This window comes from Caretta caretta, chromosome 5 (assembly GCF_965140235.1).
Source record: "Caretta caretta isolate rCarCar2 chromosome 5, rCarCar1.hap1, whole genome shotgun sequence".
Lineage (NCBI taxonomy): Eukaryota > Metazoa > Chordata > Testudines > Cheloniidae > Caretta > Caretta caretta.
The window spans coordinates 63,903,488-63,931,353 of NC_134210.1; the positions used below are offsets into that span (position 1 = coordinate 63,903,488).

At 42.2% G+C, this 27,866-nt stretch overlaps 1 protein-coding gene across 2 annotated transcripts; it reads left to right on the top strand.

Annotated features, from left to right (window-relative positions):
• Nucleotides 1-781: 781 nt before the first annotated feature.
• RGMB (repulsive guidance molecule BMP co-receptor b) lies at nt 782-27,691 on the top strand. Of its 2 annotated transcripts, XM_048850369.2 has the most exons (6): nt 782-927; nt 1,093-1,381; nt 2,304-2,395; nt 6,432-6,643; nt 11,766-12,274; nt 24,410-27,691. In XM_048850369.2, exons 3-6 carry the CDS (start codon nt 2,391-2,393, stop codon nt 25,076-25,078), a joined length of 1,395 nt encoding a protein of 464 aa, XP_048706326.1. In that variant the 5' UTR covers nt 782-927; nt 1,093-1,381; nt 2,304-2,390; the 3' UTR covers nt 25,079-27,691. The 2 variants fall into 2 exon arrangements, with proteins under 2 accessions (XP_048706326.1, XP_048706327.1); XM_048850370.2 differs by having other exon boundaries at nt 796-1,381; nt 2,335-2,395.
• The last annotated feature ends 175 nt before the right edge of the window (nt 27,692-27,866 follow it).

The window sequence follows — 27,866 nt, forward strand, 5'->3', positions numbered from 1 at the left end:
GCTCTCTCTTATCAAGCTGTTTTAGGACCTAATCCAAAACTCACCGAAATCCACGAAAGTTTCCATAGATTTCAATGGGGTTTTAGTCAGTTCTTCAATCGCTAGCAAATGCGGGACCAGGAAGTCACACAGGAAAGGGGGGAAAAGCTGCTAGCATTATCGGTGTATCTTGCAGTGCATCTGCTCAGTGTTTGCAAGCAACGCACAGTCCAGAAAACAAGAAAGCCACATCCAGCTCCTCCAACCCATTCTGTGGCACTTAAAAAGCCATATTCTGGTTGAAAAGGAGATGGGTCCGAAGGAGACTTTCAGGGCTGGATCCTGAAACTACACAGTAGCGTTTATAATCCGCCCCAACCCCAATAATTTTGAGAATTCAAAACAATGAGCATAAGGCCAAACATTCCTCCTGTTATAAATGTAGCCACTTCTGTGCTAGGTCAGATTTTCAGCCAAAAGTTCTGTGCCGATTCTTTGTTGTTGTCATTTAAATTCAATGTTAGCGCAAGAACTGGACAACATTGTAAATAATAAAACGCCATCGGGAGAGGGAAGGAAAACAGATTGTCAGCTGGCAGCAAAACATCTGGAGAAACCTGGCAGAGGTCGGGGGAGGAGGGGGAGGGGGGAACCTGTTGAAACTGCTTTGCGTGCTCAGGTTATAAAGGGGCTGCTAATACCCAAATAAATAAGGGGTTTGTTGGAGGCTGGGGGGGGGGGGGGAGGGGGGCTTTGATATTGTAACACACTGCCTGCTTTTGCGGAGGAAGTCTGATACCATGTCGTGAACAAGTGTGAGGGGGTTGTAAGAGGCAGGCAGCGTACATTGAGGCAGTGCTACGTGGGCCAGTAAAAGGCTCCTTTGTGCAAAGCCTCGAATGGGAAGGGCTGGCGCGGCCATGCCCAGCTGATCATCCAGATGTGCAGGTACATCCCAGCGGTGGCAGGAGCCCCTGGCAGGGGGCTGGGGACTTGAGGAGGCGGAGACACTGTGCTGTCTTCCTTGGGGAGGGAGCCGTTTCCCAGGCGGGAGAAGGGAATTATTGTGCGCTCGCCCTCGCTTCCCCCTCCCCCCTCATTTGTTTTCTATAGGTGGCGGAAAGATCCCGCTGTCATTAAAGGCACATCCCCTCCCTTTGTGCCGGTGCCAGGGAGAGAGAGACAGACAGTCACTCCGCGGCGGTGGGGGCGTGCGCTCGCGCGCCAGATGAAGCCGATCGCTGGCGGAGGTGTCATTACGAGTCCCATCTTCCAAGGGGAAAGGGGCTGCGCCGTTGCCCCTGCCCTCTAGCTCTGCGAAAGAGCCGAATGACTCGGTGCGCTCTTGCTGCTATTGTTCCAGCTGGCAAGCGTCAGGGATGAAGACACGGGGATGTTTGTGGTGAGTTGTTTTGCTGGAGTCGGGGCTCGGGGTTTTGTGTGTGTCGTCAATCCACCTGTCTTTAGTTTTCGAAGGAGCCGTATGTGGGAAGGAAGGAAAACACGCTAAACAATCCAGCCGGACATCTGAAATCACTTATGTGTTTGCAAATTACAAATTGCATCAGATAAAATAAACACCTCTTGCTCTACATTGTTTTCAACTGATGTAACCCTGGAGCGTTTCAAGGATACTACATAGGTCTGCAGCGCTGGTCTACGTAGTTTTCACTTTTTAGCTGACAACGAGCACAACGAAGGGTCAGTTATTAGCATTTAGAGGAAGAAAGGGCACAAGGTCCAGGGGGCATTAATGGGAACTTGCTCCAAAGGATCCAAAAGCTAGTCCGTGAGTGAGAGAGTGTATTTCTGTCTTCCAAACAGTGCTGGGCTTCACTTCAGGAAGCTCTGTAGGAGCCCTAAAGAAGGAAGAAGTGGCTGGTGTGCTTCCTTTTTTGCACTGACAGTTTCTCTGCTTGTCAGTCTCATGGCAGCTAAATGCAAACTCAGGCTGCGTTAGGAAAACCAAAGTGTAACCGATGGCAGTAATTCTATTGCCTGGAAGAGGGCGGGGGAGTCCTAAACACTTTAGATGGAGATTGCAAAGGTTTTAAAGCTTTCTTGGGAGTTTCTGGCTAATGAGAGGTTAATTTTGTTTCGGAGGGAAGCTTGTGCTGGTTTCCTGATATAAATGGGCAGGAAGAGCATTACCTCCCCGGTTCTGGCAGGGGGTTTCCAAATGCTTTCTGCACCTGCTACTTCCAGGCTTTAGTCAGTGTCTGCAAAGTCCAGGACCACGTCAATATAGTGTCTAGGTCCAAGAAATGAACGCTTCCTAGGCCTTCAGAAGACGGACATAACGTTTTAAATTATCTAATATACAGGTCCTAATTTGCAAAGTATCCCATCCTCTAGGAGAACAGGATGCAGCGTTGATTCCAGCGATCCGCGCAACACCCTAAGGGATAAATATGATGTAAGTACAAAAATATTTAGAAGTCGATTTATTAAGTACTTATTGCTGATACTTCTGCCTTCCTTACACGGGCAAAGAAAGAATAGTGGGGAATATAATGACGTGTTTTGCAAATTGAAACCCCAGGTTTGATTCCCAGCTATTCTTCCTCCACACACACACCAATGTAATAAGCAGCATATCCAAGAGGATATTTGTGTTGTATTTCTGGAAACGGAGATTATATCAACAGGGGAACCGTTAAGGCATCACACATATCCTACCTTTTGGAAAATAAACCACAGCTTGTTTAAAATACAGTAATGCTTCTTGCATGTGGTTGACTTTTACCCAGTTACACGTTCATTTAATTTCTCTTTTTGCTGGGTCACTGCTTGTTTTGCTATTTGTTTCCTTTTTTCCTAGGGGTAAAAGAAAGCGAGAAAGAAACACCCGAGCCTTTTAAAAATCTTGATTTATTTTCTTGTTTTACATTTTCAGCTCACAGCTGGGACCCTCGTTTTGGTGATCTTTACTTTCATGGGTTATAACATTAAATGTAAACCTCAAAAATCCATGCAGACAAATCTGATACTGTTTATAAAAATAAAAAGTTTGTGTGGATTTCAATTAATTAGTAATTAACTTTCATTCGGAAGCACAGCGCACACTAACGGTGACCTTTCCATGCCAATATCACAGCTCATTTAATATCCTGACACTTCAGACTGGGAACAATCTTGCAGTGTAACTTTAAAAAGTAACATCGTCTTCCGCTGGAGGACTACAGATTTTTATAATACTAAAAATGCAAATACTAGGTATCTGAATCTCAGGCTTGACAAAATTTGCAGTTGAACATAAAGCACCTCAGATCAAAAATGTAGTTTCTCCTTTCAATGAACATAGTTACATTTCATGATTCAAATATTTGGAGTAACTCAAGAGCGCCCTCTATTGTCAAAGAGCCGCTCACAGAACAGAACATACGAGCTCAGCAAAAGAATTGGAACAAACCAGAAGTCCTCATAGGCAAAGCCTCCCACTGACTTCAATGAGAATGTTGCTTCAATAGGGATTTCAGAATCTGATTTTAAGCCCGATAAATAACTTAAGAAAAAAATGTACATTAAAACGGTAACTCAAAAAAGTCAACACAAGCAAGAAAACCAAGTCACTTTGAGTTTTCTTGGCGCAGAAATCTGCAGAACTAGCCTTCTATGTTTCTTTAATGGACCACCAAATGGGAGAAGTTAAGGATGGAGTGAAAGATCTACCTTTGAAATTTTTGATTTTTGTCCACTTAAGTCGTATGTTTTGTTGATTTTTTTTTAACTAAAAAGAAAATCGCAAAGCATAATTGTGTACAACATCTGATATCAAAATTGCTCCAAAGGCAATGGTTAATGTCCGACTAGTGTATAGAACAAATCATTCCTATGTGCAATACTGGTGCCATTATGATGATATTTAGAGTAACAGCCCTGTTAGTCTGTATTCACAAAAAGAAAAGGAGTACTTGTGGCACCTTAGAGACTAACCAATTTATTTGAGCATGAGCTTTCGTGAGCTACAGCTCACTTCATCGGATGCAAGTGAGCTGTAGCTCACGAAAGCTCATGCTCAAATAAATTGGTTAGTCTCTAAGGTGCCACAAGTACTCCTTTTCTTTTTATGATGATATTGTGGATGTGAAATGCAAAATTTGAATTGTGCCTTAGGGTTAATCAGATCTTTTTAATGGGCACAACTACAGGACATAGCAGTGGGAAAGGACACTGTAAACATAATGTAGTTTAATATATAATTAGGCTCGCTTGATAAAAGTTAACTACGGCAGTCTTCCTAATTCATAGCAAATAGACATGAAAAAGTTACTATATTTACACATTTCAGAGTAGCAGCCGTGTTAGTCTGTATCCGCAAAAAGAAAAGGAGGACTTGTGGCACCTGAGAGACTAACAAATTTATTTGAGCATAAGCTTTTGTGAGCTACAGCATCCGATGAAGTGAGGTGTAGCTCAGGAAAGCTTATACTCAAAATAAATTTGTTAGCCTCTCAGGTGCCACAAGTCCTCCTTTTCTTTATACTTACACAGTAGTTTGTACAGACCTACAAACTACCATGTAAGTTGTGTGTGTGTGTGTATAAACAGATGAATGGATTAGTCCAAGAAATGACTGTTTATAAACTTTTTTTTTTTGTTAATTTATTTTTGTGTGCCTTTGGTTGGGGTGGAGATATGGGGAGCGGGAAAGTGTATCACCATGGCCAAACAAATTTCAGTACAACTTAAGAAAAGGTGAGGGAATTGCTGTGGATCTGATCACTGCAAACTTCAGACCAAACACCCAGGGGTGCTGGAACAATTTTTATAGTGGGGGTGCTGAGAGCCACTGAAATAAACTATAAACCCTGTATATAATGGAAACTGCTTCAAGACAGAGGCTGCAGCACCCATACAAATATCCTTCATTATATGCAGCCTAATGGATAGGCCTGCTAGGATTTTTTTTTTAAATCATTATTTAATTTCTTTATTATTATAAGCACGAGCAGCAATTACAAAATTTTGCTCGGTATGCTAACTCTTCAACACAGAGCAGTTCTTGGAGAAATGTTTGTGCTAATGAAAGAAGAGAAAGTGGATTCACGTGGTAAAGCAATTCATGAAGATCAGATTTCACTTCACACCTACCGATAACAACAATTCCCCCCTGTAGTTTGTGTGTATTTCCCCTTCTTCCGTCTCCTTGTCTGACTTTCCTCTACATAATCAGGGGCCTACTTGAGCGCATGGGAGCCAGTCAGCAGTTCGCCTACAGGCTACAGCAACTGCACGCAAATTAGCAGCGTTACAACTGTGAAATTCCTTATACTTAGTTCTTAGCGATGTCGCTAAAATCTAAGTTCTCCTAAAATAACCAAGATGTTAAAATTCGCCCAGTCTAGAGTAAACTCAAAGTTCACGAGTCCGACCTGCTTGTTTAACCACAGCATGCGGATGCAAGGCGTCTGTCACTCCAGGCTGATAAAGTGTTTCGATATTAATTTAAGGATAGACAGTCATCGGAAACTAGCTAAAGCCATGGTCAAGAAGGTGAAGTCATTCCCTCGGGCGGAGTCCTCCAAGACTCCATTGATACCCTCCGCAGCCAATCACAACCCCAGCACCGCTGCGCCTGCATTCCGATTAGGAACGCTGGCAAACCCAACGTTCCAAATCGGAATGCTTGGCGCAGCGGTCCCGGGGATGTGATTGGCTGCAGCGAAGATGAATACATCAGAATCATATGGTTTTGGAAGGCACTTTCTTAGATGATACAACGCAGGGCCAGCGAGATTCCTCATTTAGAGACTGGACTGAATTTGTATGCGTCAGAAAGCAGCGTTTTGCGAGTCAGGGCTCCCAGCACGAAAGGGTTTAGGGGGCAGAGCACTAGAGTGGCTAGGGGACCAGGTCCCTCATCAGGAAGGAAGGGAGGTGTCTCAGCACAAGAAAGCGACCCAGGCAAGGCGAGAGATCCCAGCCCCCGAGCGGGAAGCAGGCAGAAGAAAAGCTCTCTTCGCACTTTTCGCTCCCACGGGGGCTGCCGTGCGCTTCTTGAATCCACAGCAGGAAAACGATAAGCCCAGGAGGCGGAGAAAGCAGGGTGGAGACCCGTCAGCAAATCACTTCCAAGCCTCCTCCGCAGTCCACCCAACTCCCTTCGGGGAGGAGGGGGCTTGGCGGAGGCGGGGCGGGAGGGAAGGAAGGAAGGAAGGGTGGGGCTCCTATGAGGCTCGCGTCAGGCTTGTTGGACGGGCGCGGCGAGCCAATGGGAGCCGGGCAGGCGGGGTGGGCCCGTGCGGAGCTGAGATAGACTGATTGGCTGGGCGGGGGAGCGGTGCGGGAGAGGCGCAGGCCGAGCCCGAGCCCGAGAGCTCCGCGCGTCCCGGGGGTGGGGGGCGAGCCTCACTCTTTGTGTTTGTGTCTCTCCCCGCAATGCTGCGTTGCCCGGCGGCGCCCGCTCCCGCCTGGTCTGCTGACGGCCTCTCCCCGCCGTGGGGCTGAAGGAGGAAGAGGAGGAAGCCAGGAGGCCGGCTCGCCTGCCCATGCAGCAGCCCCGTCCCGCCGCCGTCGCCCCGCAGACCTGCATGGACGGGCATGGGGAGAGCAGCACCTTCCTGCGCCGCCGCCGGGGCTGAGCAACGCCGCCGCCGGCTGCACCCGCCGCAGCCGGCCGCCCTGTTTCTCCTCTTCAACGTCGGGCTGCTGCTGCGCACAGGTACCGCCGCCGCCGCTGCTTGCCGTGGGCAGCAGCGCTCCCTCCCCGCCTGGCTGGGGCTAGCAGCCGGGCAGCCGGCACGCCCCGTGCCCCGCCAGAGCTCCTCGCCGGGGCGGAGCTCGCATGCGGGGGCCCGTTGTCTGGCTGGCACGTTACCTGTGCCCCCGGCCTGCTGCTGTCTCTCGTGACCAGTCGTTACTGGGCTGGGATGGGGAGTCGCTTTGTTTGGGGGGCGGGAGTAGCCTTAAAAGGGTAGCGAAGCCCCTGCTTGATCGGCGTCCGGGGGAGTCTGACTGCTCTCCCCCCCCCCCAGGACATAAACCGCCGGGAAACCCCCGCTCCCCAACCTGCCTAGCGATCGCTGGAGGGAGGGGAGCTGTCTCCGTTTGGGGAAGGGGGGTGCTGCTGTGTGAGCTTTAGACCCACGGGGCTTTATTGCTCACTGCGGTGATGTTTACTGAAAGTCAGGGCTGAGATCAGGTTTCTCTTTGCACCACCGCCTCCTCTGTGGGGAGAGAGAGGGAACCTTGTGCTTTTCTTCTGTTCCCTGCAGCTGGAATTGGGGGATGGTGGGAGGGGAAACAAGCTCTTAATGAAATGGCTTTAATTTTCTCTACCGGTCTAGATTGATTTTTTTTTTTAAAGTTTCTAAAATCGCCCCTTAATACTGAGTGATAGTTTCATGGTGGTTTGCCCTTCTGTTGTAAAACTTGATCAGACTGGTTAGTCTGTTTGGGTCTGTAGGGTTAATAATGCCCATCAGCTGTGTGCCATCCGTCTCATTTGTGATGTACAGTTTCCTTCAGGGTTTATGTTTCTTCTAAAATATTTCTTAGGGGAGTTACATTCCTCTGCCGAGAAATGTTCTGATGTGTGGAGTAAGGGAGGAGGAAAAGTAAAGTTCTTCAGGCTGGAGGTGGAGTAAAGTTTATCCTGTTAAAAACTCATTTTAATCTCCTAAATCTGAAATTGATGATGAAGATATAGAAACAAGATTTTCAGTTGTTCATGGGAATAAATATGGTTTAAAGTTATACATTCTCTATAGCTAAGAGACGATAACTGAAGCCCGTTGCAAGAAGGTGTTACATGGAAAAATGCACATTGTGTAAGAGAGTCAGAAAAGTAAACGTCACTGAATCTGTCTTTGTTCTCTAAAATACACATTCATATTAATGAATTGAAATCATAGAATTACTTTTTTACTGTTTTAGAGTTAGAAAAACATAGAAATTAAAGATCAGCCCTATAAAGCAGGCCCTAGAGTGACAATCCTTAAGAAGCAGAGATCTGTATTTGAAATCTTCTTTAGATTAAAAAGTTTTTAGAATTCATATGTAGAAGAGAACTTGATCTTTTTTCCCTGTGTATGTGGAGAGGCTGCTTTAATGAGAATCAGAACAAATAGAAAGCCACATGTGGCTTTTAAATTGTTTCAGTGTTATTTTTTTAATCATTTTAGAGAACGAGGCGCAAACTTATCAGATCTCTTCAGGAATGTCTCTTAGAAAAATCTTAGTAGGTCTTTGACCACTTGTATCTCTCATTATTTGTGATAAAATTATATTACTTATTTTTAGATACCTAAATAATTCTATACTAGAGTGATGGGCAAAAGTGATATGCCCTGTTCATTTGAACTGCCCCTTAAATAATACAGAGTGAAAAGCCAGCCATATTCTACTAATAATATTTTAGCAAAAGTCCCAGGCAAATGATTGGAGGTTATGTAGAAGTCCGTGATAAAATTAATCTATATACTAGTCCACCAGTGGTTAACTGGTGGCATTTAGCTGAGAAGTTAGGCAAGTTGTTCTTTTAACAAAATAGAACTATCTTAAGAAAAGTTGGAAAATGTAACATTCCAAAAAGTATCCTCATTAAAGTCTATATCGTTTTCAACCAGAAATTTGCTAGAGTGATGGCTTTCTTCTGTGAAAGAATGTTCTCTTTAGGTAGTAATTCCTCCAAAATATCTATAATTTTAGTTGAATTATTCACATGCATAAGTGTTTGCAGGACAGAATCCTTCAGATTTAATAAAGTCACTTTCTGACTGTACCTCCTGGCAATGATGATCCTCTCAGAGCACTGCTTTTGAAATGAAATGATTTCTGCTTATTTCAAAAGCTTACACTTCTTAGCCAAGTGTAGTTTTGCGGGTGGGCAGACATGCTTTTATTACTGCTCCCATGTCACTTGCCTCATCACCATGATAGTTTACCTTACATTAATGACACTTTTGTGAGCCATGTTCTTATAACAATAAGAATGTATAAAATGTGTATATTGAGCCTCTTTTTTAATCTGCACTGTCTTGGCATCATGACAGGGTTCACCAATAACAGGCGAAGTGTGCACTGTCATTATAAATTCATGAAGACTGGATATTTCTGGGTGTACGAGAGTTAGTCGTTCTAAAGGAGGGTCATCATAGGTTAGGTGATGAAACTAATTATCCCATTTTCTCTCCCATCTCTCTTTAGAATATCAAATAACAAACAGAGTTAAAATTACTTAAGGGCTTGCTTTCTCCCTCACCACCTTGTGTCTTGTATGTGGTTTAAGAACACTTTTTAATTAGAATTTTGAAGACCACCAACCCCTGCTCACTCTGAAACCTAGGGGAACAAGCAAAAAGTGAGAATAGGTATAAAGAAGGTTCAGTGGGTGTGGAAAGGCTATTTAAAATGGCAAAAATACAATACCTTTTCTCCCTCACTCCCCTGAGCATGCACATATTATTTTCATAAATATTTCCACACTCTCCTTAATCCTCATATTTTATAATTTCAAACAAATTTATACACAGCTGAATTTTATTGCTCATAAAAAGAACGAATAGCCAGAACATGTTTTTAATGGGAAGCTGTTGATGCTTGGACAACTAGCTATTGTGTGAAGTCCTAAACTATATGTTACTAAGTTCCTTTAGCCATAATGTTTGTCTTCAGTTCTTTGCTTTCTTTCCAGTGTAAATATGACTTTTAAAACTCTTGTTCTCTGGAGTAGGGTTTAAAGTAGTGCATGGGTAGTAGCGGGACAACTTAGGGATTTTTCTAGTTTGAATTAGAAGAGACATTCCTTTTACTTTATTTTTACTGTTTAAAACTTTTAATACTCTAGGCTAGAGGTAAGCTTAATATAACTGGAGTGTAGGGTATTTAAACTAACATTGTTTTTTAATAGGAAATTTATCCAGTTCCACACTTCAGAGTTGGAAGGAAATTTATTTTTGGGTGTAAGGAAGGTGAAATAATATTTCAGATGTTTCTTCTTAAGTTTCCCTAGACAGGAATGTTAGCTTATGAAAAGCTTGAGTGTTCATTAAAGGCATTTTCATCTTGAAAGCACTTATACCTTCCTGCTAAAATTTGGTGGTAGGTAGGAGTATCTAAATGCTGGATATAAGCCTATAGCTCTTGTTTTTTTAACAAGATTCATAACACAGTATTCAGTAAAAGATTACCAAAACTGGGTAATCTATACGATATCAATAAGTATTAATCTAACTTTCCCCTTCCTAATCTTTTCCCTTCTTTACACCCTTCTCTCCTCCTGGATGTTAAGTAAATAGACGTTTTTCACTTGTCTTTTCTAAATCCTAGTGTGTTGCATATATCATATGTAAATCACCCTTGATTCTTCCTAGATTGTGAATTCTTTAGGGCAGAGAGTATGGTCACAGCGCTCAGTATGCTATAGATGACACCAGAATATAAAAATAAAATGGTATGTAGATTACTAAAGTAAAGCACCTAAAGTAATATTTTTTTAAATAGATCTATGTGTAGCTAGGCAAGTGTTGCACCAAAGATGTCTCTCTTGAAAGTTGGTTTCCAGTTAGTGGACACAAGGCGTTCAGATGGAATACCTATTTGTTTTTCTTGCCCAAGTCCTCTTCACCTGGCATTGAATAGCTGATTAAGTTCCCCACTCAGTGCAATTTTAAAAATAGGTATTGTAAGAATGTTCCAATTTTATTGCTTCAAATAAATGTGGTTGGATGTTTTCTGCAGTACAGTATGGTGTATATTATATACAGAACCACGTTTTCTGCTTCTAATTGCAATGAAATCTGTCTGCATTCATACCTCCTTCAGTACTACATGCAGTTCTTTGTCTTGTTTTCCACTCCCCCAGGAGTTGTTCTGTGGTAAGTGTGTGCAGAGTAAGGTTAGAGGATTTGAAAGCATGACATTAAGGGCTGAATGGGCAGGGAAACGGAGGGTTAGGGGAAGCAGTTACTTGCCAGGATTGTAGTTATACTTCCTCTTCAGAAGCCAGGTGATCATGGCACCCTGTGAAACTAGTCGGTTGTTTATATGAACTGAAATGTAAGTCTGCCACCTGTATTTCATGATCTACTTCTGTTTCCACCCACACACGCCCTCCGTATCCCAAGTTATAAGGTGCTATTGCAATGCTTGGTTTCCACAGTTGACAAAACCTTAACTGTAGTTTTAAAGTGTAGTGTAAAGGGTTTTTTCATTGGTATAAAGAAAATGACTACTGAAGCACTAGCTGTGGCAGTGCCCAAGAATGAAAGTAAACTGAGTTTATGGCCTGCCTTTTTTTCCCTTCTTGAGGAGGGTGTAACTGTGATCTCTGCACCACGTGGGTCATTTGCTACAGTAGAAGACTTAATCTGTATGTTTAAATTTATAGCAAAATCACCTTTCTTGTCAGGAATATGGTTTACCAACAAACTAAAACCTTTAACTAATTTGTCATGAAAAACATTAGAAGACTAATGGAGATATAATTATCAACTAAGTGATTAATTGAAGCATGGGTTTGCAATATCATCTTGATAGAATCTGGAGAAGAAACACTGGGTTTGTATTTGGCAGGATATAATGTTTTCAAATCAACTACCTGCCATTGTTTTCATGGAAACTAAGTCACCTGTAGGTCACCTCAGCCTTTTGAGAGAGGCAATCTATACTGCTACTTAGTTTTCTAAACTTTTTTCTTTTAAACAATATGGCAAAAAAATTTCCCAATGAGAGAAATTCTCTGATGAGTAACCTAAAGGCTATTGTCTGTAGTGTTCAGGGGGGAAAAATGAATTGCGCTCTAAAATGTTTGATCTATCTCTCCCTTTTATTCTTGTGCTTAGGTAACTGCCAGCTGCAAACACCATGTCGAATCCAAAAGTGCACCACAGACTTTGTGTCATTAACTTCGCATCTAAACTCTGCTCTTGATGGTTTTGATTTGGAGTTCTGCAAAGCCCTGCGGGCATATTCTGCCTGCACCTATCGCAATTCCAAAGTCTGTCGTGGAAACCTAGTTTACCATTCTGCTGTGCTAGGGATCAGCGACCTCATGAGCCAGAGAAACTGCTCCAAGGATGGGCCAACATCTTCTACTAACCCTGAAGTTACCCACGACCCCTGTAGTTACAGTGGCCGCAGAGGAGCCAGAGAACTTCGGGGAGGGGAGCAAACTCCTCCTACTTACCTCTTTTGTGGTTTGTTTGGTGATCCTCACCTTAGGACTTTTAAGGATCACTTTCAGACATGCAAAGTGGAAGGTGCCTGGCCTCTCATAGACAATAACTACTTATCAGTGCAAGTGACAAATGTGCCTCTGGTGCCAGGATCCAGTGCTACTGCTACAAATAAGGTATGGATTGTTCTCTCTTTTCTCTCTTGCTGGCCACCCCCTCAGTGTTGTGAGTGGAATTTGAAGCTTGAAGCAAAGAACAAAAATACAACACAGACTAAATCATTTAATACTCCTAGTTTTAGACTTCTGGGGTGGAGGTCTTTTGGGCAGTAGTTTCTTGATGCATAGATGCTCCAGAAAGCCTCTCTAAACAAAAGAACCTTTTTTTAAAAAAATTTTAATGAAGGAACCACCCCTGCCTCATCAAAAATGTTTGAGATCAGAGAGAAACATTTAAATTAGCCATGGGTGAAACTGGATGTAAACTGCAATTCTTTGAGGTGTAGGCGGGGGTGACAGTTCTAGCCGCTTTGCGTTAATCTACAAAACTGCAAGATATAATAGAGTCAAGCCTCCAATGCTGTCCCACCCCTACCCCCAAGACTGGTGCAAATGGAAAGGTACATAGGAATAGAGAGCTCTGAGCTGAGACAGAGGAGAAAAGAACTATAGAGTACATGTGAAAGGACGAAGATGCGCAAAATGCAGCAGTCTTGAGAGACCAAATGGTAACTGAAATGGCCTGATGAATTCCATGAAAATTCAAAGAGCAGCACTTTGAAAATCTCACTTATCTGAACTTTATTACAAGTGACCCTTAAGGTGGCTGTTGCTAAAACTGGCAGTGTGATATGGGGAAATATCTGTGCATTTGAAATGTTGTATTGTCAGTTTCACTGTTGTTGCTGGTGCATGCCCTGACCCCCACCCCAAAGGGTGCTTACCAGTAACAAGAACAGAAAAGCTGAAAGGGAAACAAGTGAAAAGGCTGAAAGCAGGTGTGTGCCAAGAGAGGGATTGGCATGGGCATGTTTGACGATGATCTTAGATCATTAAAGGCAGCATAGGAGCAAAAATATCTTTGTATTTTTTTAACTACAGAATAAACTGTTTAAAAGGGGGTGATATCAGAAAAAAGCTATCTTTAGAAATCAAAAAAAAAGAAAAAGCAAGGTGACTGCCTTTAGTAGCACAGTGGTTCCTCATGGAAATGACATACAGTGGTGGTATGATAACCATTTAAGGCACAAGCTGGGGGAAAGTACCTTAACATTTAAGCTCTGCTTACCCTGCCCAGATACCACCACCCATAGGCTAGTCTTGGGGTGTTCTCATTGCAGTCGCTAGGTATAGAACTATATCAGGATCTGCAAATTTAACCCCAAGGCAACTATGCTGTAATGATGATAAATGAAGAGTAGCCTTGCTGTCAATTCCTGGGTCACTGTTCAGTTCTGTGATGGCATCTAATGCTGACACTACTGCGGGGAGATGAAATCTCTGGGTTGGACAGTAGTGGAGTTATGTAAGAGAACCAGTGCTAGACTGACTACTAAAAATTCAAAACCTGGGATGCATTTAATGAACCCTCATGTCGAAGCACAATCTGTATCCCCAAATAAGCCTTGAAAGAGACATACTTTCCATAATCTGCCTCTCAAGATAGACTTGCAGCTTTTTTTTTTTAAAGAAAATGCTTACTGAAGCTGATTCTTCAAGACACTTAAACATAGGAATACAAGAAGGGAAAATATTTAATAGAATACAAAATACTTTTTCATACTAAGTTTTGCTAGGCAGCTGTAGAAAACAAGAGGGAGGTTCTCTTGGTAGGGATGGAAGGAGGAGAGAATGCCTATGTGTGTGTACAGCTGTGTGTATAGCCCAGGTGAAGCTATGTGTTAAAATAACATGTAAAAGTAATGTGAGAGGGTAAATTTCAGTAGCCTGCTGGGATGGAGGAACTTGTTCATTTCTAAGCATATAGTTCTTGTATTACTTCCGGTGTAAAGCCAGGGAAGCAGTATTCTCCTCCTGCTCCACAAGCCCTCTGGAGGAGTGCTGTTTGACACTTTCTCTTTATAATAAGTATGTTAATGTTAAAATCTGACCTAAGAATTCACCTCAGCATCCACAGGGATGTTTAATATGCAGAAGTAGTTAATAAGGAGCCTGCAAGAAGGCGTTCATTTTAGAATGTTTGAAAGTGGTTTATTGGCACCAGTGATAGATGCTGTGCAATACTTGAGGTTTTTCTTTCTTTGCCAGGCAATCACACTTTTATCAGAACACCTTTTTGTGGGAGCTGGAGGATGTGTATCTACTGCACTGAAAGCATTGCAAGATATATGTTGTGAACTAATGCATCTTTCTGAGCCCTAGATTTATTTACTAAGCACAGACTCCTATAAGTGAGAGAAAAAGGCCTCTTAAGTTATCTTGTCAGTGCAGGATTGATCCCTACAATATATTTTCTATTGTCTTGTTCCATTTAGTTTCCAAGGAGCTTCCACCACTTCGTGGCAGAATTTGACTCTCCTCATAGCGAGTATTACTTAGTTGAATTTTAAAACTAATTACTGGTGTTGCTGATTACTTAGGTTTCAGAAATTCACTTTGAATCTAACCTTTCACTAGTTACAGTTTATTTGCTGTATTTCTCTCAGCTTAGAGCATGAAAATAAGCTAATCAGTTTCTCATCAACCTTACTTTCAGGACTGCATATGCTAGCAGTCATGCAGTGTTTTGGATTGCAAACAGTCCAGAGGAATGTTGTGGGTTTTTAATAAAGAAAGAAGAAGGGGAGATCGGGGGTGGGGGGAGAAGAATCTTTCTTTCCCTATCGGCTTTCAGTTTTGCAGAAGTTTGTTTTCAACAACATTCTGAATTTTGGATCAAATGCTACCTGATAATGAACTGCTTGACCCATTCCAGGGGGAAACCAATGACAGGAGGAAATGGATGCTCACCTTGTAGTTTCCTCTGCGTACTTTTCTTGAGATGAGAAGGGTTTGGGGCATTACATAGGATTACAGTGGATCTAGGGCAATGATTGGTCTATTTGATAGATTCTACCTGGACTCCCCCTTGGTAGCATGGCTCCCTCAAGAGCCATACTGCTATTGGTTGTGTCCACTTACCCCACTTTCCCTCCACCTTGACAGGCAGGTAGAGAGATGTGTAGCTTGATAAGCCATAGCTAGCTTACAGACTTACTCGGGGAAATCTCTCTGCAGTTTAGGAGATCATGGCATGTATAATGCTTTGCTTCCTCTTTTCCCACCCATAAAAACTCCAGAACCCTAACGGCAACAGAGGGAGACAGAACCTGCTGGGGTGGCATCCTTATGCCATTTTTAATTGGGGGCGGGGGCTCCCCCTGCTTTTCTTGCCTCTCACTTCTCTGTGGCATGGAATAAAAGAGCCTGGGGCTCACTGTTCCTGTCATTCCTTACGTGAAGGCTATTTCCTAAGGGTGGAAGGAGTGTGCTTATACACTTGGTGCTGTTGGCAGTTTCAGTTTTTTAGGTTTTTATTTTATTGCTTTTCATGATGCAGACAGCAAGGAAACCTTTTTCTTTAGAATTAATTAAATTAGAGGCATTGCGTAGTCTGTAACCAAGATGGGAATAGTTGGGACATGTCATTTTGCTTTCTTTCATACCTAGTCTTGATTTATACTGTGCACATCAGTGTGGGAACCCAGTGTCTTTCAGATGGAGGAGGAAGGATAGTCCAGTGGGCTAGGGCACTAGCATAGGACTCAAAGACTTGGGCCCAAGACTCTGCTTCGTTATGGACTTCTGTGTGGCCTTGGGCACATCACTTATCCTCTCTATATCTCTGTTCCCCATTGGTAAAATGTGTATAAATCGTACTTCCCTCCCTCACAAAGGGCAGGGAGCATAAATATATTAAAGATTGCAGGAGCCTTATAAGTACCTTAAAAGGAAGACTCTACTTTTTATAGTGACTTTTTTTATTCTAGGGGAGGAAAGGTTTACTTACCACATCCTTTCAGCGAGTGGCCTAGATGCCAGTAATGCATCTACTCTCCTCTCACCAATACTTTGTCTCCAAGCCCCTCTGAGCAGCAGAAAAGAATGGTGTAGAAGCACAGTCCCATCTGTGCCCCTACATAGGTTAAGTGGTTGGTCTGTCTTGCATATATTTTGCAGCCTGGCTTCTGTTTTGCAGGAAGAACTTCCACTGTACTGAACTTGCTCTGCTACTCCCCTTTGAATAATTAACTGGAATGAGAACATATTATTATTATTATCATTCTATTGTCATTCTAAGAAGGACCATGAGATTTTCAGCCATGTAGAATAATATTGACCTTTTTGTGCTTCTTGCAGTGGTGTTAGTGTCTGAAGTCAGGATGAACTCAGTTTTTATTTTCAGAAAAGGCAAAACTTGCCTCTGTAGAGTGAAATAACTAAAAGGAGTAAAGTGTAAAAAAAAAAAAAAAAAAAAAAAAAAAAAAAAAACCCAAAACACTGTATGAGCTGATAACTCCAACTTGATCTTGTATAATTGCCAACAAAGCAGATCCCTTCAAGAGGGAAAATAGTGTGCAAAGGAAGGGTCTGAGGCATCCTGCCTGTTCAAGTAATTAGAGCAATCAGGCATGCAAACTGGGTAGTAACCTTGGTAAAAGGCTTGTTAGGCACCAAATATCCATTTGTGTGTGCACTTCGATGAACTCTCACATGCAGTCACCAGAGCAACTTTCATGTAGACCTGGGCCTCTGACTTCTGGAAAGGTTTTTGTTCATTAGCTTAAGATCAAGAGCTCCATCCTGAATGAAAAGAAGTTCCCGTGTATGTCTATGCTAAAAACGAGCATGCTGGCTCTTTAAAATCTAGCTGAATCATTGCTTGTGAAAGGTCAGACTGGCAGCTTTGCTTGAGACTGAAGTCATCTGTTTACCTTCAAACAGGTAAAGCACAAGCTTTGGCAGTGAAAGGTACTTTCTTCCTAGTACCCTCCCAAATGTGCTTCAACCTGAACCTAGAAGAGCCACTTCTAGTGTTGAATAATCTCAGCTCATTCAGTCTTTTTTTTCTTTTCTTTTTGGTTATTTGTCTTTGTGCACGGGGCAGGGAGGGAGGGATGGATATCTAGGGAGAAAATGTACTGGTGAGTTCCCAGCTCCCACGCTGTCGATTCCTTAGGAGTGGAAGGGTATTGTCCTGGAGCCCTGTTTGAGGGACCCCATCTTTCCTTTCAGCTATGGTAACGAAGCGACTGCTAGCTCACAGCATGGAGTGTGAGCAAGAAAGCCATTAAAAATGAATGTTTAACTTCTTGAAGGCCCCACAGAAGTACATATTAAGGATCAGTTTGAGAAGTGGGGGGTGTGGCAAAAGCAGGAAGTTAGTTATGGGAGAAGCAGTCAGATGTGGTACTGAGGCTGGTTTCGTGAGCAGCGGAAGAAGCAAAAGAGAATCTTTCACTGTGCTAAGAGCAGTTGCATGTTTCCTTGCCAATTGTATATAACGTAGAAAAATGGACTTTCACAAGAAAGGAACATTTCATGCTTAGAGTTAGCAGTGAGGTCGAGATCTCATCACCAAACTTACTGAGTACTTCTGTCAACATTATCAGCCTTCAGGGTTTCCCTTACTAAATGGCTTTTCTTGTTTGTTTGTTTTTTTGCCTCCTCCCCCCCCCCCCCCCCCACACGCTCTGCTCTATAAATGTTCATGAATATTGTGCTCCTTGCATCATTTCTATTTCTGAGGGGATAAAAATGAAGTATTTGTTGATGAGTATGTGTGGAAAGTGCACAAAACAATAATTTTTTCAAAGATATGGGTGGGGGGGGAGGTAGAAAAGTTAGGTTAGTCTAACTTGGAGCCTGCTAACCTTGACTATGTTACTTGATTTGCTTAATATTGCTTAAGAACATAAAACTGCTGTTCTGGGTTAGATCAATGGCTCATCTAGTTCAATGTCCTGTCTCGACATTGCCTATTACAAGAGTTTCAGGGGGAGTGTACAGAACAGGGCAGCTTTCTTGGCCTCCTGTCTTCTGGTAGTCAGAACTCCCTAGACATGGAAGCTATAAAAACTTGGGTTAACAGGCTCAAGGGTTAACAGGCTTAAAGGTTATCTAGTTTTATGAGGTCCTTTGCTGAAATTTTAGTTCTGTAACTTCTTAAACCAGTGCTTGGTGAATTACCCCAGTGCATTAGTAGGACTACATTTCTCTTCAGACGTTGCTCCTACCCCAGTCTCTTTTCGTGGACTGGAAAAGAACCATACTAAATCAAGATACTGCATTTCCTTCCAATGATGCCAATAGATCATGCACTTCAAACTGCAGATTTAAACACTAATGATAAATCTTAACTTCAAGATGCAAGAAGCACAATAGTGTTTTCTGCTGATTCAAACGGCATACTCAGCAGTCTGCTTGACTACAGAGCTTTTGCTAAGATATATAGATAGCTCAGGTAGATAGAACTGTTTCTGGATCACATTTATTTGCAAGCCATCACTTACCAAAGGAAACTCTGTGGTAAAGTATATAATATTTCTTGTGGCACAAGGGTGATGCTACTTTCATGTTAAATATAAATTTAAAATGCCTGCACCTTAGAATAATTGCACAAGTTTCTTATTGCTGTAGACTTTGTTCTTCCACATGTGTAGCTATCTTGTTACAGATCTGAAATCCACATGTAAGCTCTTCAAGGCAAGGGATCCTGTGGCTTTATCTGTGATGGCAAGCATTTATTATTCCTTGTATTACAGTAGCATCTGGAGGCCTCAGTTGAGTTTCGAGCCAGTAGTAGTAGTCTGCATGCAAAGGTGTAGTGAGATACAATCCCTGCCTCAAAGAGTTTATGGTTTAAATAGGCAAAGGGTGGGAAGGGAACACGTACAGAAGATTAAGTGACTTGTCCAAGTCACAGCAGGCCAGTGGCAAAACTGGCAATAGAACTTGGCCTCCTGGCTCCCACTGTGATTTTTAATGCTGTAAAATAATACTTAGTTTGGACTATTCTATAGCAATATCTAAATTCAGAATGATGGTTTTTTGGCCTAATCCCATACAGCCTGTGCAGGCAAAAACTTTGACTTTTGTAGGGGGTTTTGCCTGCAGTAGCCATAAAAGATTGGTCCCTTAATGTTGCATTCTGATATATGAGCTGGGTTGTACTTAATATCTCTTACTTGTTCTTGTGGGTGGGGACAATCACAGGGAATGAAATACTGAAAGTGAATGAACAGAGCCAGAGTAGTTTGGAGGGAGAAATGTTTAACAAAGGCATTGATGTTTTAAATGCACAGCAATACAATCCATCAATAATAAATGGGGTGGTATAGTGCAAATGTGCCAAATTGAGTTATTGCAGTATATGGATTAGTTTATACAAACAAGTAAGCAATACTGATGTTGTGTTGAGGCTCACTCTTTCAGAGACTAAAATGTTTCCAAGGACACCAGGTAGAAGAGTGTGTGTGTGTGTATAGGAAATGTGCTGTTTCTGTAACTCCTAAAGAGGGGAGGTGAAGGGGAAATAGCAAATATGTAACCCATATTAGTCACATTGCTTAATGCACTCCTGGAAGGTGTTCCGATACTTTGGTAATGAGAGAGGTATAAGAATCTATATAGAATAGAAAACCAGACATTGTGGGAGAGAGGAAATGACTAGGAATTCCATGGAGGTGGTAAACAGACATAGTAAAGGAAGGAGGTGGGTGTTTAAATGTTGGTACTTGCAGTCTTGATAGTGTTCTCTTTTTAAGAGGAAAAACAGGAATTAATGTAAGCATGTGAATACTACATATAGATTTAAAAAATGACTTAACACTTGTTTGGGCTAATAGCTTGCATGCCTCATGCACAATGGAGGAGGTGATGCAATACAAGCTGCAAAACCTCATGTATAAAATAACATTTTTGCATTTGGTAATGCAAGCTGAGGAGCTAACTACACTAAAATTAAGATACTTAAAAAAAAAAAATCCAAGGTTCTAGCAGCAATGCTAACTCACTCATGTTGCACATACTGTTTGTTTTACAATCTGCTATTAACATGCCCTCCCTTCCCACCCCCCAAAAAATTGCCCCAATTCTGCTCCCTGCTGTGTGCATCACTCCCTTTTCAAATAAATGTGATTTTAATTTATGAATCTGAGAAGAGAATTTAGTATGTTTAATATGGCTGAGTTGGGTTCTTAAGGAAGGGGAGCTCTTCAGTTATCTTTTGGGCTGAAAATGTAACTACAAAATTAGTTACTGCATTGAATTTCCCTGGTTTTTGTCATATGAGTGAAAGTCTTTTTGCTTCCCTGTGGTGTTGCACAGTTACGAGTACTTAAGAACATTTTGATGGCTGAATGCAAGAGAGTTAAAGTAAAGCCTAATAAGGAGCTGCAGTACTGGTAATCTTATTAAAATCTCTCCCTCTTGAAGGGGAAAGATTAAAATGTTAGCTCCTTGTTCCAGTTGTGGAAAATTCAAGTGTACACAGCTGTGGAACGCTGCAGTGAAATAGCAGCACCAAACCACTCCAACTAAAGTCTGACTCCAGTACCGTAGTTGTAATCCTAGTCCAGATGAGCCCCATAATGCAAGTATTTTTAAAACATGTTGGCTGAAATGTTGTAGCTAACATGGATAAAAAGGTGTATAGTTTTATAAGTAAACGGATGGAGAAGCAGTAGCTGCTCCGTATTTGAGAGAACCCATAGAATCTTCCTGTATTTACTAGCAGCTTGGGAAAGTTTCACCTTCAAAAACTTGGCTCTTCATGAGGTCTTTATGCAAAAGATGAATTTGTTTTTTAAAGTAACTTTTTTGTGTGTTCAGCAAACTGAAAGTGGAGAGGATTTTGCTCATCCCAGAAACACATTTGTCTTTCAGATGAGACCAAGCAGTGGAAAGTTTGAGCCCAAAACATTGAGTAGAAATTTACGATTTTTGTACATAACCTTTATGTAACTGAGGCTGGCTTAGAGCTTTTGGTTTAGAGTGGGAATGGGAAGTGTTGTTTTGGGGTGGTTCATCCTAATAATTGCAGTAACTTTTGAGAGCACCACGCATGCCCAGAACACTTGGTTGGCAGACTGACTTTGCTTTATGAAAGTGTTTCCTTCATACAGATGCAAATACATTAAGGTACTTCCCGCAGTTGGAATTCCTTTCTGGCTTTTTTTTTTCTGATCTTTGAACACTGTAATAGAGCAACAGCTGTGTGTGGGAGTTTACTTGGCTTGCATCAAGTGTTATATGTGCACACAGTAACAAAAGGCAAACTTAGATGCAAAGATTTTGAAATGATGATTAAATATCCATCTGTTTTTAAAATACAGTTTGATGCAGCAGAGGGAGGGATTTAGGGTGAAATTCACCTCTGCCCCCCACCCCCCCAAAAGTCCAGGAATGGAGTACTCTACAGGTGTGGGGTGCAGAGAATCAAGAGGAAGGAAGTTGGGTAAGGAGTATTAAATCCATCACAAGTGGGTATTCTAGCCAGTGCTTAATTTGTAATGAGAGGTGCCGAGACTCAAGCAATTTTTTTTATTCATAACTGATGCAGGAAGCCCAGGGGTGCTGGGGCTATGAACTGCCAAGCCTAGAGATGCCAGGGCTCAGCCATGGCAAGACCTGGCACAATTTAAACACTGCTTCTAGCCCACTGTATCTCTAAGTGTGAAGCCTAGCACATTTCAGTGGCCATCTCTTTGCTAGCCAGTTTGGGGACATTGTGGAGACCTCAGAGAGTATATACCCTGCCCTTTCATAGCTATTCAGCTTGTGCTCCTTGTGCAACACCATTGCAGGACTGGAGTGGTGTGGAGGCCTTTCTCTCCCTGTGTATCCGTTTTACCCTTGATGAAGAAAGCAGAGTCCTAATGAGAGCAGTTGGGGACTGTTCCTTATTTCTGTTGTATCTTGCCAGAAGCAGAGTACAAATGTTTGTTTCCTTCTGTCACATCCAAATTCTCTGCTTGGTGAAGACCATGAGGAAAAGTGTCCCTCTGCACAAGCAGGACCAACTAATTGAAATTTAGGTTTGAGAAACTAGAGACAAATTACTCAGCACTTAGAGAAGCATTAAGTCAGTCATGGAGCCTATTGATATGATTGTTAGGAAATTAGCGTGGGTGGTTATGGAAAAGCAAGTTCTGTGTTGTCTTTAAAGCCATTTGAGCTGTTAACCTCAGACTCACTCAGGTGCTGGGCAGTCTTGCACAGAATTTTCCTTCAGCTGGGATATAAATCATTCTTCTCTTGCAGAGTGTTGAGAATGTGCCTAAAGAACACTACCATTGCTGTGCCATTTGTGTCCAGGGCCTTAGATTAAACTGTTTTTTCAGTATTGTATGAAAGCAGTTTTCTGGAAGCTTCATTTATTGAGGCACGGGAATCCGATGCACAGCAAATTACTCAGGAGACAGTGTCCAGGATATCTCCCTTCTGGGCTGCTGGACTGAACTAAACATAAAAGATTGGAAGTAAAGTGGAATAGTGGGCTCACTACACTAGACAAAAGCAGTGACTTTCTAAGGGGGAGTAAATACTTCATATATTGTCTGGATTTTGAACAAAATCCTTCAATCTCAGCTGTGGCTCAGGCGTATGAATTTCACAGATTGCTTGACTACAGCAAGCTTGGGACCAGCTGTATAACTTGATTAAAGCAAAGAAAAATCATTGGAAAATTTCAGTCAGACAGTACCAGTGGCAACATGTGGAACTAAAATAGTGAATGCTCTGTCAGTATGTGTGAGAATATAATGCTAACTAACTGGGGCAGTTGAAACATTAAAACTAAATATTGTATTTTGAAGAGGGTTTGGACTAGAGAGAGGAAGTGATAGTAAGGGAAATCTTCTTGCTGTTAGTAAATGAAAGTGAAGAAGGGCACAAAGTTAATCTTCCTCCTCCTAGAAGGGAGAGGTGGTGTTCCGATTGACTGTACTCCAGCTGTTTGAGTCTTAACTCTTGTGTTTCAAAGCTGAGAGGTAAGAAACAAAAGCTGATGTGGACTAGTATGGTGGCTAACTGAAACTAAAACATTCAAAGGCTGCTAGAAACTGAACACGTTCATAGTCCTGGAAAATGTTCACAAACACATTTTGGAGTACTTTGAATCTCTTGGCAATGTACTTAAAATTGCTTTGCAGTTTGTCATTTTTCTCCTGCTTTATGATGTATATAGTTTGTCAAGTGTGAACATACAGATATTAAAATACTGCTTATTTCTGTATTTAAAAAAATCCTTAGACTGTTCAACTCAGTATTTTTTCTCCTCTTCACTGTTGGAAGGAAACTGCAGACATGCCATTTATTTAAATAAAAATAAGAGCCCTCTACAGAGCTCTAGGGACCCTAACAAATAATGTAATAACATAACCTGCTTGCTTCCCTCTGTGAAGACTGGAGGATCTGATTTCTATTGTGTGATTTTTAAATAACAAACGTCTTAGATTTAAGAAGCCATTCGTTTGCATAATAAAAAGGCACAAACTTCTGGGTGCGCTTTGCAAGCCACCTCTTAAATAAAGCAAAGTTTGCTCTGCACTTTTATTATCTTGTTCAGAATGGTGCATTTTTGTATAAGCCCACCTATTTTATTTCCCTTCTGCCTGTAATACATATGTTCTGTAGCTGCTAGTGGACTGGAGGTGTCAAATCTCCCAGTTTATAAAGGCTAAATCCAAACACTGAATAACAAAAAGCAGATTGTCAAATAATTACAGAAGAGTAGCTAGTCACTGCATGCCTACTGAATTGATGGCTGAAATAATACTGTGCTCGTTCTACAGCATTTTCAGGTTGTTGCAAGGGTTAGCTATATATTAGAGAGGGTACAGTGAATATTCTGTCCATGTTCACGTAATCAGTGGCACCCCTTACCCTCTGGTTGCTAATTGCATTAGAGTACACTCCTCTTTCAATGGAGAGAAACTGGTTGTACCACAGAAGATAGTGGCATGGGAATTATTTGGCACATACAGCTCCATGAGACTGAGTTCCAAAGTGTTGAGGGAGCTGTGGCTCTCAGTGATGTATATAGCCTGTTCCCTTTTTGGCCTCTTTCTGGTTGCTGTCCTCCTCTATTGTGGATTTCCTGCTAATTTAAGAATTCCATTTTAAGTTGCCCTCTGCTAGACTATGTATTAGGGTTTTGGGAATGGGTGCACAGTTAGATATACTCTGCTGTAGGAACGAATGATGGTCAGCATGGGCTTGATGGGCAGCTATTCAACCCTTGGTCATTCTACAGTGGTGATAATGGTTTTGAGATGAATTTCCCCTCTAATTTCCCTTGTTTTCTTCCAGATAACTATTATCTTTAAATCATACCAGGACTGCACAGAGCAGAAGGTGTACCAGGCAGTCACTGATGACCTACCGGCGGCTTTTGTAGATGGCACAACAAGTGGAGGAGACAGTGACACCAAGAGTTTGCGCATAGTGGAGAGAGTCAGTGGCAGATACATGGAGATGCACGCCAGGTACATCGGGACCACTGTGTTTGTGCGCCAAGTTGGACGTTACCTAACGCTGGCCATTCGCATGCCAGAAGAGCTGGCCATGGCTTATGAAGAAAGCCAGGACCTGCAGCTGTGTGTGAACGGCTGCCCCTCGAGTGAACGCATTGATGATAGTGGTCACTTACCTTTGCCCGTTATGGGGCAGCTTCTTCCACATGCTGCCTCTGCTCAGCCCCAGTCTGTGTACACACTGGAGAGTGCCACTACCAAATGCCATGAGAAGATGCTGGTGAAGGACATCTATTTTTACTCTTGTGTGTTTGATCTGCTCACCACTGGTGATGCTAACTTCACCGCAGCAGCTCACCGTGCTTTGCAGGACGTAGAGGCACTGCACCCCAGGAAAGAGCGCTGGCACATCTTCCCCCACAGTGGAAATGGTGACGTGGGCAAGAATAGCAAATTGTCCGTTAGTCTTGGACTTGTGTGCTTAATCCTTGTTGCGTTTTTGTAGGGTTTTTTGTCTCTAACAAAGTTTTAAAATATATATTGTCATAATATATTGAGTAAAGCTAAGAGTATATCTGTATATACCATGTATATGAAGGGATGTTTGTCTTGGGACACCCGCCAGATTGTACATATCGTGTTTCTGTTTTACATGTATGTTGGATGTAATATTCTTTGATTGTATCAATTTGTTTTGCAGTTGGTGAAATGTTTTATAATGTCCCTGCATTGGGACCTCATAGAAAGCACTTTATTTTTTATATATCAAATATTTATGTGTGTATCTGGGTAATATGTATAATACACATGTACATACACCCCACCCAGTGCTCCCTCTAAGTATTACATAGTTTTACAAACTTTATATGTAAGTACTTTTTCTATGTTCCTCTTCTTTCGATCCTTAATTTCTTCCCAAGACCACCAGTCATTCTACTGTGAATACAACACACTAACTTGCTGTTCTCTCTAAGTGGATCGTTCAGAACAGAGTCTGCTTATGATTTATACAGCAATGTGCTGTAGGTAGAACAGTCTTGGGTGTTTGAAGTGTTCTCTAGCTCATTTGACATGTTTTAATTGCATAGCATGGCATTTGAATATTGCCCTTCCCTCAAGACTGTTAGTTTTGTTCTGTGAATGGGTTGAAATTGAGGGATCATTTGGTTGCCTAGGCTTAAGGAGAGCACCTGACATTCTTTTAAATTTGCCTAGGTTAAGTGAAGTTGGTTGTGTCACTGTAGGATGTCAAGGAGCATGCTGGGAAATTTTGCCTATGCGCGCACTCCACACAAGCACAGTTTTCCTTAACAGTCCCTGTCACAGCTGTCCACCTTCTCTGGGGCTGAATGGGGGCTTGCAGTTTGAATCTAATCAGCTGGAGGGGTGCTAAGTGACCTAAAATTCCCTTCCATAATATAGGGAGAGGGGGATTTTAGCAGAGTCCTCATGCATGGTAGGGATAAAGTTCAACCATTGGGTCACTGAATCAATCTAGTGCCTTAAATTATTTCAAGAAAGAGGTAACATCTTACTTAGTAAAGATTTTTCAAGAGTAAAAATACACACATGTGCCACTCCCTCTCTCCCCCTCCCCCCCCCGGTCATGATTGCTAATCGGTCTAAGTGTTGTATTCTGTTTTTCCCTTGGAAACAGTTTAGTGTAGATTAGTGAGTCACTAGCATTCCAAGGGGTATGTCTACACTGCATTTTAAAACCTACAGCGGTGAGTCTCAGAGCCCAGGTCTACAGACTCAGGCTTGGGGGCTCACTCCATGGCACTAAAAACCATAGTGCTCTGAAACCCACTCACCTCCAGGCTTCATAGCCTGAGCTCCAGACCCAAGCCTGAATGTTTGTGGCTATTTTTAGTTCTGTAATGTGAGCCCCAGTCTGTAGACCCAGGCACTGAAATTTGCTGTTGCAGGTTGGTGGGGGGTAGTTGTGGGTTGTTTTTTTTTTGGGGGGGGGGGGCGGGGGGTGCTGTGTATACATGAATAACAGACTGGAATAGTCTTGCTTTCATTACTCTGAGTTCAGCAAGTAAACTTAACTAAGTGCTTGTTCGTTGGGTAGTGTGAGAGGTGGTAATTGGAAGTTAAATCGCTCCTCTCTTTGCATGGAATGATGAAGGGCTAGACAGATTAGGGATGGTCTCCTTTTAGCATATGCTGGGACTCTCTGTTGGCAGAGAGACTTAACTTGACACTGGAATGGGTGAAAGATTTACATGCCGCTTACATTGAGCTGGGAATGCTATTTTGAAAACCAGTTAAGCTAGCTGGGTTTGGCTGGCCAGTGTGGAAGACAGAACTGTGTACTAGACAAGAACCCTGTCTAATCTGTTCAGACAGTTTGCCCCATCCTTTCTGCCTGCCCACCCAGTGTAGACTGAGTTAGCTGGAAATGGTTTTCCAACTGCTCTAGGTAATGTGGTTTCTGGCCTACTGTAGAATTGGGTAGAGGAGGGGAGCTTTCCTGTTTTGCTGCTCTAACATAGTGTGTGTGTGTGTGGTGGGGGGGAGACCGTTTGGTACACTGAGTTTAAAAGTATTGTGAAAATTGTGGTGGCTGAGCCTAGAGTTGATGCCCCAGTACAAGTACATGGTAAATGATGCAGGTCTACTAGCTAGTTTCCCATACCCCCAGTCCCACAAATACTTGTATATACACTAGTGGTGAATTGTGAGCCCCATAGACAAGTAAAATTTCAGAAACGTAGTGCTTCCTTGAAAGCGTTTTCTTGTTCCTGCTGTGGGATTTCTTGAGAAAATGTTATTTGCACATGTTGGTTCTTGAAGTCCACGCTAGCCAAGAGCTTTATTTAATGCCAAACATCTGGATATTTTGAAGCTTAGTGAATGGTCTCTGGGGAGAGCTTACGCTTAGAGGGAACACTGGTTTTCACAGACACTCCAAATGGCTCTTTTTTAGAAGGTTTCAGATTTTATTTTTATGCTTGGAAACCCCACAATGTGTCAGTCTTTGCAAAACTTCCTAGATGTGGTTCATGGATATACCAGTAAGTATATGTTTGTGTAAAAGAGTGACTGTGCAGTGTGTAAATACTTTAAATTATTATGATAGAAGAATAAAGTTACATACCATGCTGTGGAATGTTTGTAATGTGGTATTAGTGACCCCTGGTGGCTTGACAGAGAAACTTATGCACATGTAGTTATAGTATCTGGTAACCCTTAAACCAGAGCCCTGTATGTATTTTCTGCTAGTCATTTGCTGTACAAGACTGTGCTGTACACAACCTCCATGCTCACTTACACAATTAATTTAT

Coding starts and splice junctions, on each gene's coding strand:
- RGMB (XM_048850369.2), top strand. Junction 6,644..11,765: donor CGGGCTGCTGCTGCGCACAG/GTACCGCCGCCG, acceptor TCTTGTGCTTAG/GTAACTGCCAGCTGCAAACA. Junction 12,275..24,409: donor GTGCTACTGCTACAAATAAG/GTATGGATTGTT, acceptor GTTTTCTTCCAG/ATAACTATTATCTTTAAATC.